At 45.8% G+C, this 13,501-nt stretch overlaps 1 protein-coding gene across 2 annotated transcripts; it reads left to right on the top strand.

Moving 5' to 3' along the window:
• Positions 1–526: 526 nt before the first annotated feature.
• Psma4 (proteasome 20S subunit alpha 4) lies at positions 527–7,987 on the top strand. 2 transcript variants are annotated; one of them, NM_017281.1, is made up of 9 exons: positions 527–599; positions 1,915–1,940; positions 2,172–2,214; positions 2,501–2,663; positions 4,513–4,590; positions 4,882–4,970; positions 6,243–6,373; positions 6,786–6,909; positions 7,594–7,987. In NM_017281.1, exons 2-9 carry the CDS (start codon positions 1,938–1,940, stop codon positions 7,746–7,748), a joined length of 786 nt encoding a protein of 261 aa, NP_058977.1. In that variant the 5' UTR covers positions 527–599; positions 1,915–1,937; the 3' UTR covers positions 7,749–7,987. The 2 variants fall into 2 exon arrangements, with proteins under 2 accessions (NP_058977.1, XP_038936898.1); XM_039080970.2 differs by lacking the exon at positions 527–599 and adding an exon at positions 694–1,034.
• The last annotated feature ends 5,514 nt before the right edge of the window (positions 7,988–13,501 follow it).

Below are 13,501 nucleotides of genomic sequence, written 5' to 3' on the forward strand. Positions count from 1 at the left end.
GGCCCTGACTAATGGGCTGAAATGATTACCCTATTAAATCAGTCGTAGTGAACCCACTAGCTCTTCAAACCCCAACATAGGTACAGAAACAGGTTAAGATTGGGAAGGAGAAATGGATGAATAAACTTAGAACAAAAGTTATCCCGATTAAAGAGTTGGATCCGAGAAAGGAGAAAATGAGGCTCAGAGGAAGAACAAAGGAAAAACTGTTAGGAGGCAAGACTGGAAGAGTAAACGATTTGGTTTGTCTATTCAGTTGCTACGCTGGCCTTCATTAGAATGGTACAGAAGAGAAAATGAAAGTGGAGTGCAAAGCGTAGGAGGAATCCGGTTCCACTCTGCACAGTATATCCTTCCTCCAATCCTCCTCCTCCAAGACGGACCCCAGCCAAAACCGAGGTTGTGCTTCTGCACAGCACACGTGGGCAGACTGGCCCCGCCCCAGCACCGGGAGGACTTCCGCGTCCTCCTCGCCCCGCCCCCTTGCAGTTCTGCGCACGCGCGGGAGCCATATTCGCCGCCGATGCTTGGCCATCCGGGTTGGTTCTTCTCCAGCTGAGTAAAGCGGCGCTGATCTGCACCCTCACTGTCTTCCTCCGGTGAGGCTCAGTCCTTTAGGGGCCGCAAAAGTGAGGTGTCTGTCTCCCGGGCGGGGGCCATCTGCGTGGAGACCACGGCCCAGGTCCGCGGCCGCCACCGAGGAGCCATGGGCACGATGACTTTGCACCCGCCTCCTCGGTGACCGGCCTGCCAGGGACTGGTCCCCGCCGGCTGCCGTCGGGCATCCCCGCGCGGCCCTGACGGCTGGCCCGGGCTCTGAGACCCACTGAGCCGGTGCAAGGGGTTGGGTGGGGGCCCAGCGAGTCAATTTGGGAAAGTGGAGCTGCGGGGAAAGTCCAAATCTTGTGGCGCCGGCGCCAGGCGTGGAGGTAGCTGTGTTCACAGTCGAATCCGAAACCCGCCGTGGCCTCCTGGCTGCTGTGCTCAGGGCCACCTTTCTGTTTCTCCTACGTGTTGGAACCGACTCCCTGCAGGTTAGCTCTCCCTTAGGCCTGACGACTTTTCTAAAATACCAGTTCCTGAGGTTCTGGGCGTCCAGCCCTTCGATGGAGTCGTCTTGAGTAAGATAAATTGTTTTCACCTGGGCGCGCAGACCCTTCAAATGTCCATTTAGCTTTCCAGCCAAGATGCCTTCCTTATATCCCATTATTTGGCAACATAGGAATTGAACTCTGCCATTTTTTCCACTAAGGGAGAGCTTCCACTGCTATCTTTCGAAGAAACAGAACGAGGACAAGTTTTACCACCTTCCTCTACACCCCCAAGTTTAGGACCATATGAGACTTAAGCAATTTGTCTGTTATCTGTTGAATTATCCACTTTGTTAGCCTTTCTCAGCCTGCTCTACTAGAAATTCCCTTCACCCCTTCCCAATTCTTCCTCTTTGATGTGAGGCTTTTCAACTTACTTTTGCCTCTCCCATCTCTAATTTACTCTTTTTTTTTTTTCCCCCTCGGGGCTGGGGATTGAACCCAGGACCTTGAGCTTCTTAGGCAAGCACTATACCACTGAGCCAAATCCCCAACCCTAATTTACTCTCTTTATCTGTATTGGTTTCCTAAAAACTTACTTGCTGGCCATCCCACTCCCCCCCACCTCCCCACCCTCAGTGCCTCTTCACGTTGCTTTATAATCTATGTCTGTCACATCTGGCTGCTAGATTGTGAGCTCTTCAGGATGCCCTGGTTTACCTTAATCGTGTTGTCCCAACATCTGTCTAGTTCCTGGTGGTGCAGGTAGTGTTAGCTGAGTGATGGTGTGGATCAAACGCTACAAACAGTAAAAGACTCTTCTTAAAATTGTGGGGGGTTTTGTTTGTTTTGTTATTTTAGTGATCCTGTTTTCTTTTTGCAGGATCCACATAAAATTCAGAAGCCATGGTGAGTTCGTGACACATTCCTTTAACTTTTTCCTGGTGAACATTATGGCTTGTTTGAAGCTAATAGCCTGGCATGAAAAAAAGTGAAACAGAAGGGGTGGAGGGAGTTGAACGGGGTCTCCCTTCTTCCCCCTGAACTCAGCACCAGGATATCATTGTATACTGTTCGATGGCTTCTGGAAGTTGCTTTCTTCCCCTGAGCAGGCATCATCTCTCTGTTTTTCCTTTGCAGTCTCGAAGATATGACTCCAGGACCACAATATTTTCTCCAGAAGGTAAATTAGAAAATTTAACCTGCTCCAAAGGAAGTTGGGGTGTTTTATTGTTGTTGCCTTAAGTAGTAGATTTTTAGTGTTGGGGTTCAGTATGGCGTTTAGCTACACGCATTTTGGAGTTAACTTCATTCTTGGAGATAACTTATCACCAGGTTGATTACATCCTTCCTGATTGTTGGCCAGTAAACGCAGGGCTGTTGATGTTAACCTACCTGTGGCACTGCTGATTTCGCTCAGATCAGCGGTGCAAGAACGCAGAGGAACTGTGTGTCTCGCTGTTTTGTAGGTCGCTTATACCAAGTGGAATATGCCATGGAAGCCATTGGACACGCAGGCACTTGTTTGGGAATTTTAGCCAATGATGGCGTTCTGCTTGCAGCAGAGAGGCGCAACATCCACAAGCTTCTTGATGAAGTCTTTTTTTCTGAGAAAATTTATAAACTTAACGAGTAAGTGAGATCATGGGGATGAGTGTAAACTGTTGCACTTTTCATCATAAGTAGGATTTGCACGTTTAGGGAGGGACCTTCTATGTGAGGTAGTAGAACTGAAGGGAGCAGATTTATTATTTTCCTTGTGAGAATTTGTGTATTTGCCTTATTTTGCCTGAAGTCTCCTTGAAGCCCATTATGTCTCAGTATGTTCTTTATGTGTATAATTCACTTGAAGTGCAAAGCCAGACACCTGGTGCAAATAACATTGTGCAGTGATAAAGGAATGTATGTGCTTTCTGGTCACACAGATTTGGTTTCAAATCTAAAGTTCATTGATGCAAGGCATGGTGACTTACCTGCTGTCTGACTTCTTGAGGACCCAGAGTGGTTATGAAAATCTAATGAAACAAAATAGTAAAATAAACTAACACAGGCCTAGTGTAAAGCAGGCCCTCGGTATACTGTTTAGAATGACATGCAGGAATTTTGTACAGTTACACTGACTCTTTACCAAAGAACAAGGCTCTTGGAGATCTGGCACAGTTCAGCCACAAGGTACAGTCGGATTTCTGTTCAGTTTGAGTACTTGAAACTGGCTGTGGAACTTGGTTGCTGGTGGAGGACTGACTGTGCTATATGAAGACTTTGCTGTCACTGGGTCCTAGTAAATTATTTGTTTATGTATTACAGTTTTGGACTTGTTCACCAAGCATACTGACCACTCTCCTATCCTACCCCTGCCTTCCCATACCCCACCCCTCTCCCCACAAACTTTGCATTTATTATGTCTGTCTGTTTTGATTCACTGGCATTACCAGGGCCATCTGTGTGAGAGCTATCCTGTTGGGAGTCTGGTAGGCTCAGCAGTGTGTACGTAACCTAGGACAGTGAATCTTTCCCAGAATCTATCAGTAATCAACAGGTCCTATATAAGGAGTAGGGTCCTGTCAGCTACTCTTGGCTAATTATTGACAAGGCTGGTTTTGTCTATGCAAGCCAGTTGTGAATTTGTGATTTCAGTTGTCAGATCTAGAGAATGTGCTTGGCAGCCCTTGCTCTGTCTCCGTGCCCTTAAGTAGTTGGCAGTCCCTTTCCCACAGTGTTCACAGACCTTAGAGGGAGTGGTTGGTCTGAGTGATGTCTTCAGGGTTGTTCCACACTGTCATTTATTTCCTGTGTCATGGGCAGCCATGAGTCTCTGCACTTAACAGCATTCACTGTAAGTTGGGGCTTCTCTGACTAAGCTGGCATCCACTTTTGTCTGAGAGTAAAGGGGTAGGTATTTAGAAGGCAGTTGGGTTCTGTGTTAAATAGCTCTCAGAAATGTACTCCCTGCATGGCCCCAGTACCTCTCATGGGCGTTCGTCCACTCACTTGACATGGTGTCTTCCTCCACAGTCACGTTACTCTCTGTGCAGCAGCTTGTGGGCTTGTTTAGGCATAGTCAAAGCGGATGTCCAGATTGTAGAGAGCCAGGGAAGGCTTTGGGGAATGGGCAGAAAGGGGTGCGCACCTAAGCAACTTGTGAACTTCCCACCCACATGTCCCCTCCCCCACACCTGTCAGGCCAGGCTTGGAGAGCTAGACCCTAAAGTGTGGGGGTAGTCTGGGTCCTCCTCTTGCCATTTCCAGAGAGCAGCAATCAGTACATCTGTTGAATGGCCCAGGCTGCATTTGTTTATCATTTATGCTGAATGACATTAGGTGCACATCTCCTGAGAAGATCTGTTTTCCTAGCCTTTGTCCTCAGAGTAGTCCCTGGGAGGCAAAGCTGTTGAATCCCTAAGAGATCTAGGTGCTTTATAACATTAGAAATTCTGGGGCAAGCATCTTCCTCCTTACAGTGGCTTCTTTTCCCCTTTAGGGACATGGCTTGCAGTGTGGCAGGCATAACATCTGATGCCAACGTTCTGACTAATGAACTCAGGCTCATTGCTCAAAGGTAAGGACGGAAATAGTGCAGCACTCAGCATGTCTCCTAGGAGAGCTTTTTGTTTTGTAAAGTTTGAAGGCATTTTACAAATCCATTACTTGAAAAGTGTATTCTTATATGTTATAATCAAACTTACTGTGTACACATAAGAATATTAGGATGATGGATGTTTTGCCCTCTCCTTTCTCTTATTACAAGTGACCTCTTTTCCTCATTATATATACCCTCTTCAGAGAGCATCTTCTTGCATTGTATATATTTGAGAGAAGCCTGTTTAATGTGCCATTCTCTTTACCCTAGGTACTTATTACAGTATCAGGAGCCAATTCCCTGTGAGCAGTTGGTTACAGCACTGTGTGATATCAAACAGGCGTACACACAGTTTGGAGGTACTGAGGTTTTTTGTTTTTTTGTTTTTAAATACTCTGAAAACTGAAAACATTTTATGAAGAGTAAACTTTTTGCCTTGTTTGGTTCTGCATTAAGGTTTGTTGAGGTTGTTATTTTGGTTTTGTTGGCTTCCTTTTGGTTTTAGATTTTAAAACACTATTTAGGGATGATGATGATGATGTTGTTGTTGTTGTTGAGACAGGATTTCTCAGTGTAGTCCTGGCTGTCCTAGAACTTGCTTTGTAAACCAGACTGGCCTTGAACTCATAGAGATCCTTCTGCCTCTGCATCCCAAGTACTGACTTAAAGGTATGTGCCACCATTACCTGACTTTAAGATGCATTTTTAAAAATATTTTTGTTCTTTGAGAATTTCCTACAATGAATTTTGATAGTAGACCCATCATTTTCTTCCATATCTATCCCCACTCAACTTCCTGTTCTTTTCTTCCATTCCCCTTTCCCCTTCTAAATCCTTCAGTTCAGATTGTGCTGTCCAGATACTCCTTGGTGTAGGCCCTGCACCAGAGCACTGTCGCTACCCAGGGTCACACCCATAAAGAAACCTGACCTCTCTCAGCAGCCACCAGTTGCTAGACACTCCTCAGCTGGAGGTGGGACGTCATGTGCCCCTCCCCTGGCTGAGAGTTTGCTGCTGCTGTTGTAAATGTTGCTGCTGTGAGCTCATGTGCAAAGCTACTCAGTTGTATTTGGAAAACACTCCTTGTCATCCAGCACCTAAGGCTCTCACAGCCTCTGTGTCCCTTCTTCCATGATCCCTGGGTGTTGGAGGACTGTCCTGTTTAGGGCTAAGCACCCTGAAGTCTCTTATTTTCCTGAAGTTCCTTATTTTGTTTGTGACGTTCACAGTTTAGCCTGGCTTCCTCTGGTGCTTACTGCAGTCCTGCCACAGCCTCCTGCACACTGGGGTTGCAGATAATGCCTGCTTCATGGATAAATCTGCTTCCACATGTCATTTGGCAGCTTCATCATCAGAATTCTTCAAGGCCAAAGTAGCATTTTCAAGCCTGGAAACAGGCTCTTTTTACATAGTAATGAAGTTCAGCCCTGGCCTTCTGTGTCCTCACGTCCACGCCAGCCTGAGACTAGCTCCTAGAAACAGTTGGCATTTGTGACTGAGCTTATCTGTGGTGGCCAGAATACAAACCAGTGATGCATGCTTAACTTCACAGAGGATTGGGCCATCTCTGACAGCTCAAAATCGAGATTGTTGGGGTTTAAAATTGAAATTATTCTTTTTCTTTGTTAAAGGCAAACGTCCCTTTGGTGTTTCTTTGCTGTATATTGGCTGGGATAAGCACTATGGCTTTCAGCTCTATCAGAGTGACCCAAGTGGAAACTACGGGGGATGGAAAGCCACATGCATTGGAAACAACAGTGCTGTGAGTAGTTTGGTGAAAAGTTAAGAAGGCAGTCATGTTAAATAGCGAAGAGAGTTGAGTACTTACCATAGCATTTAATACCAATCTCACACCAACCTCAGTGTGAAGGAAAATGCCTGTTTCTAGTGCTGTACGTTGGTAGTTTGTTGATGATATCTGTAGTTAGGTGCTAGTTTTCCATTATAAGTTGTGAATCTCTGAAGGAGGAGTCTCCCAAGGCCCCAGTTAAAGGTCCTGTAGAGCACGCATCTCCGTCTTCCCTGCCCCATTCATGCCGCCTTCCCTGCAGTCAGCATGGGTTGTTCTGCTTCAGTGTCAGTGTGAATTCAGGCCTTAGGTCTAACCGACCTGTGCTCTCCCAGCAATGCACAGATTGGAAGGAAACTCTCTTTGCTGATGTTTTGTTTTTCAGGCAGCGGTATCAATGCTGAAACAAGACTACAAAGAAGGAGAAATGACTCTGAAGTCAGCGCTGGCTCTGGCTGTCAAGGTGCTAAACAAGACAATGGATGTTAGTAAACTGTCAGCTGAAAAAGGTAATCCATGTCATCCTGCTTTGTCTTAACTGAGGGATTTACTGTGTACCTCTAGCCTTGGGTTCTAATGTGTTTTTAGTTCATTGAAGCTGCCACTTAGGGGACACTAAGGGGACTCCATGTCTTCAATAAGATGAGCCTTGACTGTAAAGCTACAGTCCTACACCATAGGGCGAGCTCAGGGCTTAAGCCTGAATGTAACTCCTGTTTGGAGATCCTGTATCAGTGGTTGGCCTTGAACTCACTGTAGACCAAGCTGGCCTCAAACTAGCATTGTTCTTCCCCTGCCTGTGCCTCCCAGATACTGGGATCCGAGGTGTGCACCACCATGTCTGATGGAAACTCTTTGTAGGTCTTTGCTTTCAACAGAAATTAGAGAAGTCCATAAAGAAGTGCTGCTCTGGTTAAGATTCTGTCTTGTTCTTCTGGTGAGCTTGTGTGGGTCCGTTAGAACACCTGCCGACGAGACTTCAAGGTGACATAAATGCTTGCTAGGAAAGTTGTTGGGTAAAGAAAAGATCTTTAGATAAAAATCGGGTATCACAAGATCAAAGGTGTTCTGTTCCCATGAAAATGTGGGTACATCGTAAAGTGTAAAACACGGGAGAGGTAAAGAGAACAGAGTAAGCCATGGTGACATCTGCTGAGTCCTGCCTCTGACACAAATGTGTATTTGTGTTCTAGTGGAAATCGCCACACTAACAAGAGAGAATGGAAAGACCGTGATCAGAGTCCTCAAGCAAAAGGAAGTGGAACAGTTGATCAAAAAACATGAAGAGGAAGAAGCGAAAGCTGAACGGGAGAAGAAAGAAAAAGAACAGAGAGAAAAGGATAAATAGACAGAATCATGGATTTTATAACTCCTTAGAGGCGCCAGTTCACTTAGGAGCTGTCCTGGCCTTCCCCTGGAAGTGTTTTCTTGTATTTTCTTCCTTACCTTGGCCATCGGGGAAATGGGACATTGCATACTGAATTGGGTCCATGTCTGTCCAGCTGGATGCTTTATTGTAATGATGGACATCTTTATAAACATCTTAATCTCGACACATAATTTTTGGAATAAAACCTGGAAAGATTGGTTATGGTGTGGGATACTTTCTCAGTGGCAGTAATTGTCGAGAAGCTACCACAGCGGGGGGGTGGAGAGATGGCTCTGCAGTCAGTGCACTGCCCTTCCGGAGGATCTGAATTCAGTTCCCACTACCCATACTGGGTGAGTGTCAGCCATAGCTTAGCCTCCTAGGGGTGCAATGCCACTAGCATCTGCAGTTATGAATGCACGCACCCACCAAACACACATAGTTAAATAGGAGTGAACAGAAGGTACCAGGGTTGCTAGGGTGACCATTGCTGCCTTCTTGTGAGGTATGCATGCTATGGCTTACCTAGTTTTGCAAAAGTGGGCGGATTGTCTGCCATCTCCAGGATTGGTTTGGGACTAAACTGAGCGAGGCCAGAATTTTGTGTGGGTGTTAGAATGTGGTCCGTGGACCACCATCAGCTGTTACAGGAATGGGAACAGGCATCACACCCCAGGCCTGAATTCAAGTCTGCAGTTGAAGACCATCTTACCCCGATGTCCATGAGCTGGCATCCACCTCTGCCCCAGGGCACTGGACTGAGAGTCTTGGGCATACAGATGCATCCCCACCCTGTTCTAATGAGCTGTAGATTGGGATTCTTACACTTGCTAAAGTTTGAGAGGTTAAGTTTTACACACTAGAATCGCCTGATAGCTTTTCAAACTTGGACACAAAGCTAGGTCCCACACCCATTAGCTCAGTATTTGGCAGGGGACCCAGACATTGGCATGGCTTTTAAAAAACAGGTTATTCCTTGGTAGAGGGATGAGAGCCAATTTCCTTAGCTGATGTCTGTCAGATATAGGATTCTTTTTCCCCAGAGGAACCTAGGTTCTTTGCAAGAGCAGTTATGCTGTCATTACTGTTGAGCCCCCAAGTTGTATTAGTGACTTCTCTGAACTATTAGGGTATTCTTGCTTTCGTGCCTTTTAGCAAAATTCAAATATAGTGTATTCATCTGTTCATACCCGTCTTATGCATGTTTCTACCTAAAAGACACCCTTTGTTGCTTGTTTTTTAAGAGCTTTTCTGTGTGGCCCAGGCTAGCCTGGAGCTCACAGTCTTGCTTCAGTTTTCTAAGTCCTGAAATAACAGGTGTGTGCACTATACACAGTTGTAAAAGCCCCCACCAGCATTCGGGGCACATTCTAGCTTTCCTGCACTTAGGAATGATGCACAAGCACTATGCCTGGAGATCACTCTTTCAACCGGAAATCAGCAACAGTACTTGTGCATGAAAACGATGCAAGATAGGGATGGTATGGTCAGTATGAGAGCTGGCTCAAGAAGGTCAGGGATCATCTTGCTAGCCCTTGCCTAGGAAGATGAGCCTCAGACAAACAGTGTTGAAAGTTTAGTTAGGTTTCTGTTTTGATGATGTTTTAACACCATGACCAGGGAAAGGGCTTATTTCGTCTCACACTTTCAGGTAACCGTCCATCACTGAAGGAAATCAGTGCAGGAACTAGAGGCAGGAGCTGATGATGCAGAGGCCATGGAGGGGTGCTGCTTACTGCCTTACACTCCATAGTTTTCTCAGCCTGATTCTCTTACAGAACCAAGGACCACCAGTCCAGAGTACCACCACCCACAATGGGCTGGTTCCTCCCATATCAATCACTAACAAATGCCCAAAAGGCTTCCTAAAGCCTGATCTTATGGTAGCATTTTCTCTATTGGTTTCCCCCTTTCAAATGAGTATCTTTTGTCAAGTTGACATAAAACTAGCCACCACCCATTGAGTAATTCTGGAATCACAAATAGGTGTTTGTGAGTAGACAGGCTCCCGAATCTTACTAGGATTGACGACATTCTTAAATGATCTTGTTTCAATCTTGTTATGTTCGATAATAAAGAGGGTAGAGAGGTGAATCCATACATTGCCTTGGCCATATCTCCAGCTTATGCCCAGAGTCTAACCAGCTACCTCTGTAGGGATCAGGACCGGTCTGGACTGAGACACCATGACCTCACCTGAACATACCTGGTCCTGGACTGGTTTTCTTTCTGTAAAGTCCATTTCTTCACACTAGCCTATGAAAACACCTGTACTCTGGCCTCTCAGCTGCCTTTTCTACCTGTGCCTCCTCTCCACATTCACCTACAGTCTTCTGACCACCCTTGGACCCATCAAACCTGCATCTCTTGTTCATATATTGCCGGTTTCTCTGCCTTGGGAACTTCTCCTGGGTATCTCTCTGTTTTGATTAAATGTTTTCTCGTTTGGCTCCTACCGAAGAATGATCTGCTGTGCGCTCTCTAAGGCCCTCACCCTGCTGATTTTCTCCATTACACTCCTCACTGCCTGCTGTATTTGTTGTCCATTGCCTGGAATAGGTTCCAGAGAAAGGACTTTTGTTTTCTTTCTGTAACAGTAACCTAGTTCCAACACAGGAACTGACATGTTCAAGGTAACAAAGACTGATACATGGATAAACAGTGCCCCTTCTTGATATGCTGTGAAAAATTCTGAAAAACCCTTTTCCACTTAGGTTAGTAGAACTAGTAGGTTTTCCATGTCCTGACCGCCCCTTTCACACCTCAAAGCAACCACACCCCAGAGACTAGCAGATGAGAGAGCCTAGGGTGCTTCACTACCACATTAGGAGCATTGGGTGGCTTTGAGCATATTTTTCTTCTGAGGTTAAAGGTTGCGGGGGCAGCTGAGGCTACCCTGTAAACAGCCACTTGCTTTTTCCTGCTTTGGGATCAGCTAGCCTAGAAGCTCACCCAACCTTCTCTCAGCTGCTCTGTGGCATATTTTTATCCCAGTCTCAGGGCTTTCTAGTTCTAGGATGTTGTCTGATGCATCCCAATTGTAGCCTTAGCTGCCCTTATCCTAACAGGCACCCTTCACCAGCAGCAATCATTGAATTCTCTCATCTGGACAGAACTGGACAGTCCTCACTGGGCACCCCCACCTCTGTGACCTCTGACAGAAACAATTAAGAACCCAAAAAAGAGCTCTGGTTTAAATTTCTGAGTCAAACTTTCAAATAAAAAAATTTTTATTTCACTTTAGAGAGCTTCAGATCATGCTTTTAAAAATAGCAGTGCAGTGGCAAATTGTGTGTTGCTGTGTGTAATTTCACTTCTGGTGTTTTTCTTAATCGGAAATAAGTCTCTGGAATCTCTAAAGTCTAGCACTTTAAAGTTCCAAAGCATTTGTTTTAGCAGGAGGGAGGGAGAGAGAGAGAGAGGAAAAGAGAAAGAAAATTCCCCCTTGGTCTGGAGAGATGATGGCTGAGGGGTTGAGACCAATGGCTGCTCTTGCAGAGGACCCAGGCTCAGTTCCCAGTGCCCACATGGGTACCTTATAGCCCACAGTTCCGAGAGATAGGACTCCTGGTTTCTGTGGCCACAGCACAGGAGTGGTTCCTCTGCATTCAGGCATCCCCATAAAATAAAATATAAATCTAAAAAACAACTCGCACCAGGAAAAAGTAAGGTATTAAACGTGTATGTGCCTGGTTAACTTTTGGTAATGGGGCATGTGTGGATGAGTAGTAGCCCCTCAGCTCTTAGTCTGCAGTCTCAGGACAACACACACACACACACACACACACACACACACACACACACACACACACACACACACACTCCTAAATCTAGATTCTACATATGAGAGAAAACAGACTGAGTGTGTGTTGTGAGTCTGGTTTAATTTGTTTAACCTGATACTTTCTGGTTCCATTCCACCCACTTTTCTGCCTATGCCACGAGTTTCCTTATGGTTGAAAGAGGCCTGTTGTATACATAAAGCACATCACATGTTTTCCTTATGGGAGCATGTAAGGCCTGATGCGTTTGCATGTCATGCTTGTGCAGGGCTGTGCTAACTTGTTACTATGTCAGTTTTAGGATGTCTGCTATTGGGGTGGATACCATTCACATGTTCTTTTAAGGATAACTCTTTGTCATCCGTGTTACAAGTATTTTCCTATCTTAGCTTTTGCATTTTAATTTTTTAAATTAAATCATTTTATTTATTTATATTTCAAACGTTGCTCCCCTTCTCGGTTCCCCCTCCCAGAGTTCTTTACCCCCTCTTCCTCCCCTTTGCCTCTGAGAGGGTGCTCACCCCATATCCTTTTCCCCCTCCTCCCAGCATCCCCCTTACCAGGGACATCAAGTCTCTATAGAATTAGATGCACCATCTCCCATTGAGGACAGACAAGGCAGTCCTCTGCTACATATGTGCCAGGGGCCTCGGACCAGCCCATGTATGCTCTTTGCTGGTGGCTTAGTCTCTGGGAGCTCTGAGGGGTCTGGGTTAGTTGATATTGTTTTTTCTAAGGGGTTACCATTCCTTTCAGCTCCTTCAATCCTTCCTCTAACTCTTCCATAAGGGTCCCCGATCTCAGTCCAGACGGCTGCTGGTAGAGCCTCTCAGAGGACAGCCACAGGCTCCTGTCTACAAGCACAACATGGCATCAGTAATAGTGTCAGGGTTTGGTGCCTGCTTATGGGATTGATTCCAACTTGAGCTGGTTGCTGGATGTCCCTTTCTTCAATCTCTGTTCCATTTTTGTTCCTGCATTTCCTTTAGACAGAAACAATTTTGGGTCAAAAATTTTGAAGGTAGGTGGATGGCCTCACTCCTCCTCTGCGGGGCCTGTCTATCTATTGGAGGTGGTCTCTCCATCTCCCCGCGATCGGGCATTTCGTCTAAGGCCATCCCTACTGAGTCCTGGGAGCCTCTCACATCCCTGCTCTCTGGAACATTCTAGACTGCCTCCTATCCTCCACAGATGCACATTTCCATTCACTCTCCTGGCCTCTGGGCTTCTCCCCCCTTCCCCCTGCGTACCCGATTCTGCCCCCTCTCCCCTCTCTCCTCTCCACCCAGATCCCTCCCTCTCTCTGCCTCTCATGATTATGTTGTTTCCCTTTCTAAGTGGGATTGCAGCATCCTTACTTGGGCCTTCCTTCTTGCTAGACTTCATATGGTCTCAAACTCATTGGCACAGGGGAAAATTTCCTGAACTGAACACCAATGGCTCAGGATCTAAGATCAACAATTGACAAATGGGACCTCATGAAACTGGAAAGCTTCTGTAAGGCAAAGGACACTGTCAAAATGACAACCTACAGTTTGGAAAAAGATCCTCACTAATCCTACATCCAAAAGAGGGCTAATATCCAAAATATATAAAGAACTCAAGAAATTAGACTCCAGAAAACCAAATAGCCCAATTATAAATAGGGTACAGAGCTAAACAAAGAATTCTCAATAGAGGAAACTCAAATGGCCAAGAAGCACTAAAAGAAATGTCCAACATTCTTAGTCATCAGGGAAATTCATATCAAAACGACCCTGAGATTCCACCTCACACCAATCAGAATGGCTGGAAATCAGTCTGGCAGTTCCTCAGACACTTGGAAATAGTTCTACCTGAAGACCACTCTTGGGCATATACCCAGAAGACGCTCCAACATATAACAAGGACACATGCTCCACTATGTTCATAGCAGCCTTATTTAAAATAGTCAGAAGCTGGAAACAACCC

This window comes from Rattus norvegicus, chromosome 8 (genome assembly GCF_036323735.1).
Source record: "Rattus norvegicus strain BN/NHsdMcwi chromosome 8, GRCr8, whole genome shotgun sequence".
Lineage (NCBI taxonomy): Eukaryota > Metazoa > Chordata > Mammalia > Rodentia > Muridae > Rattus > Rattus norvegicus.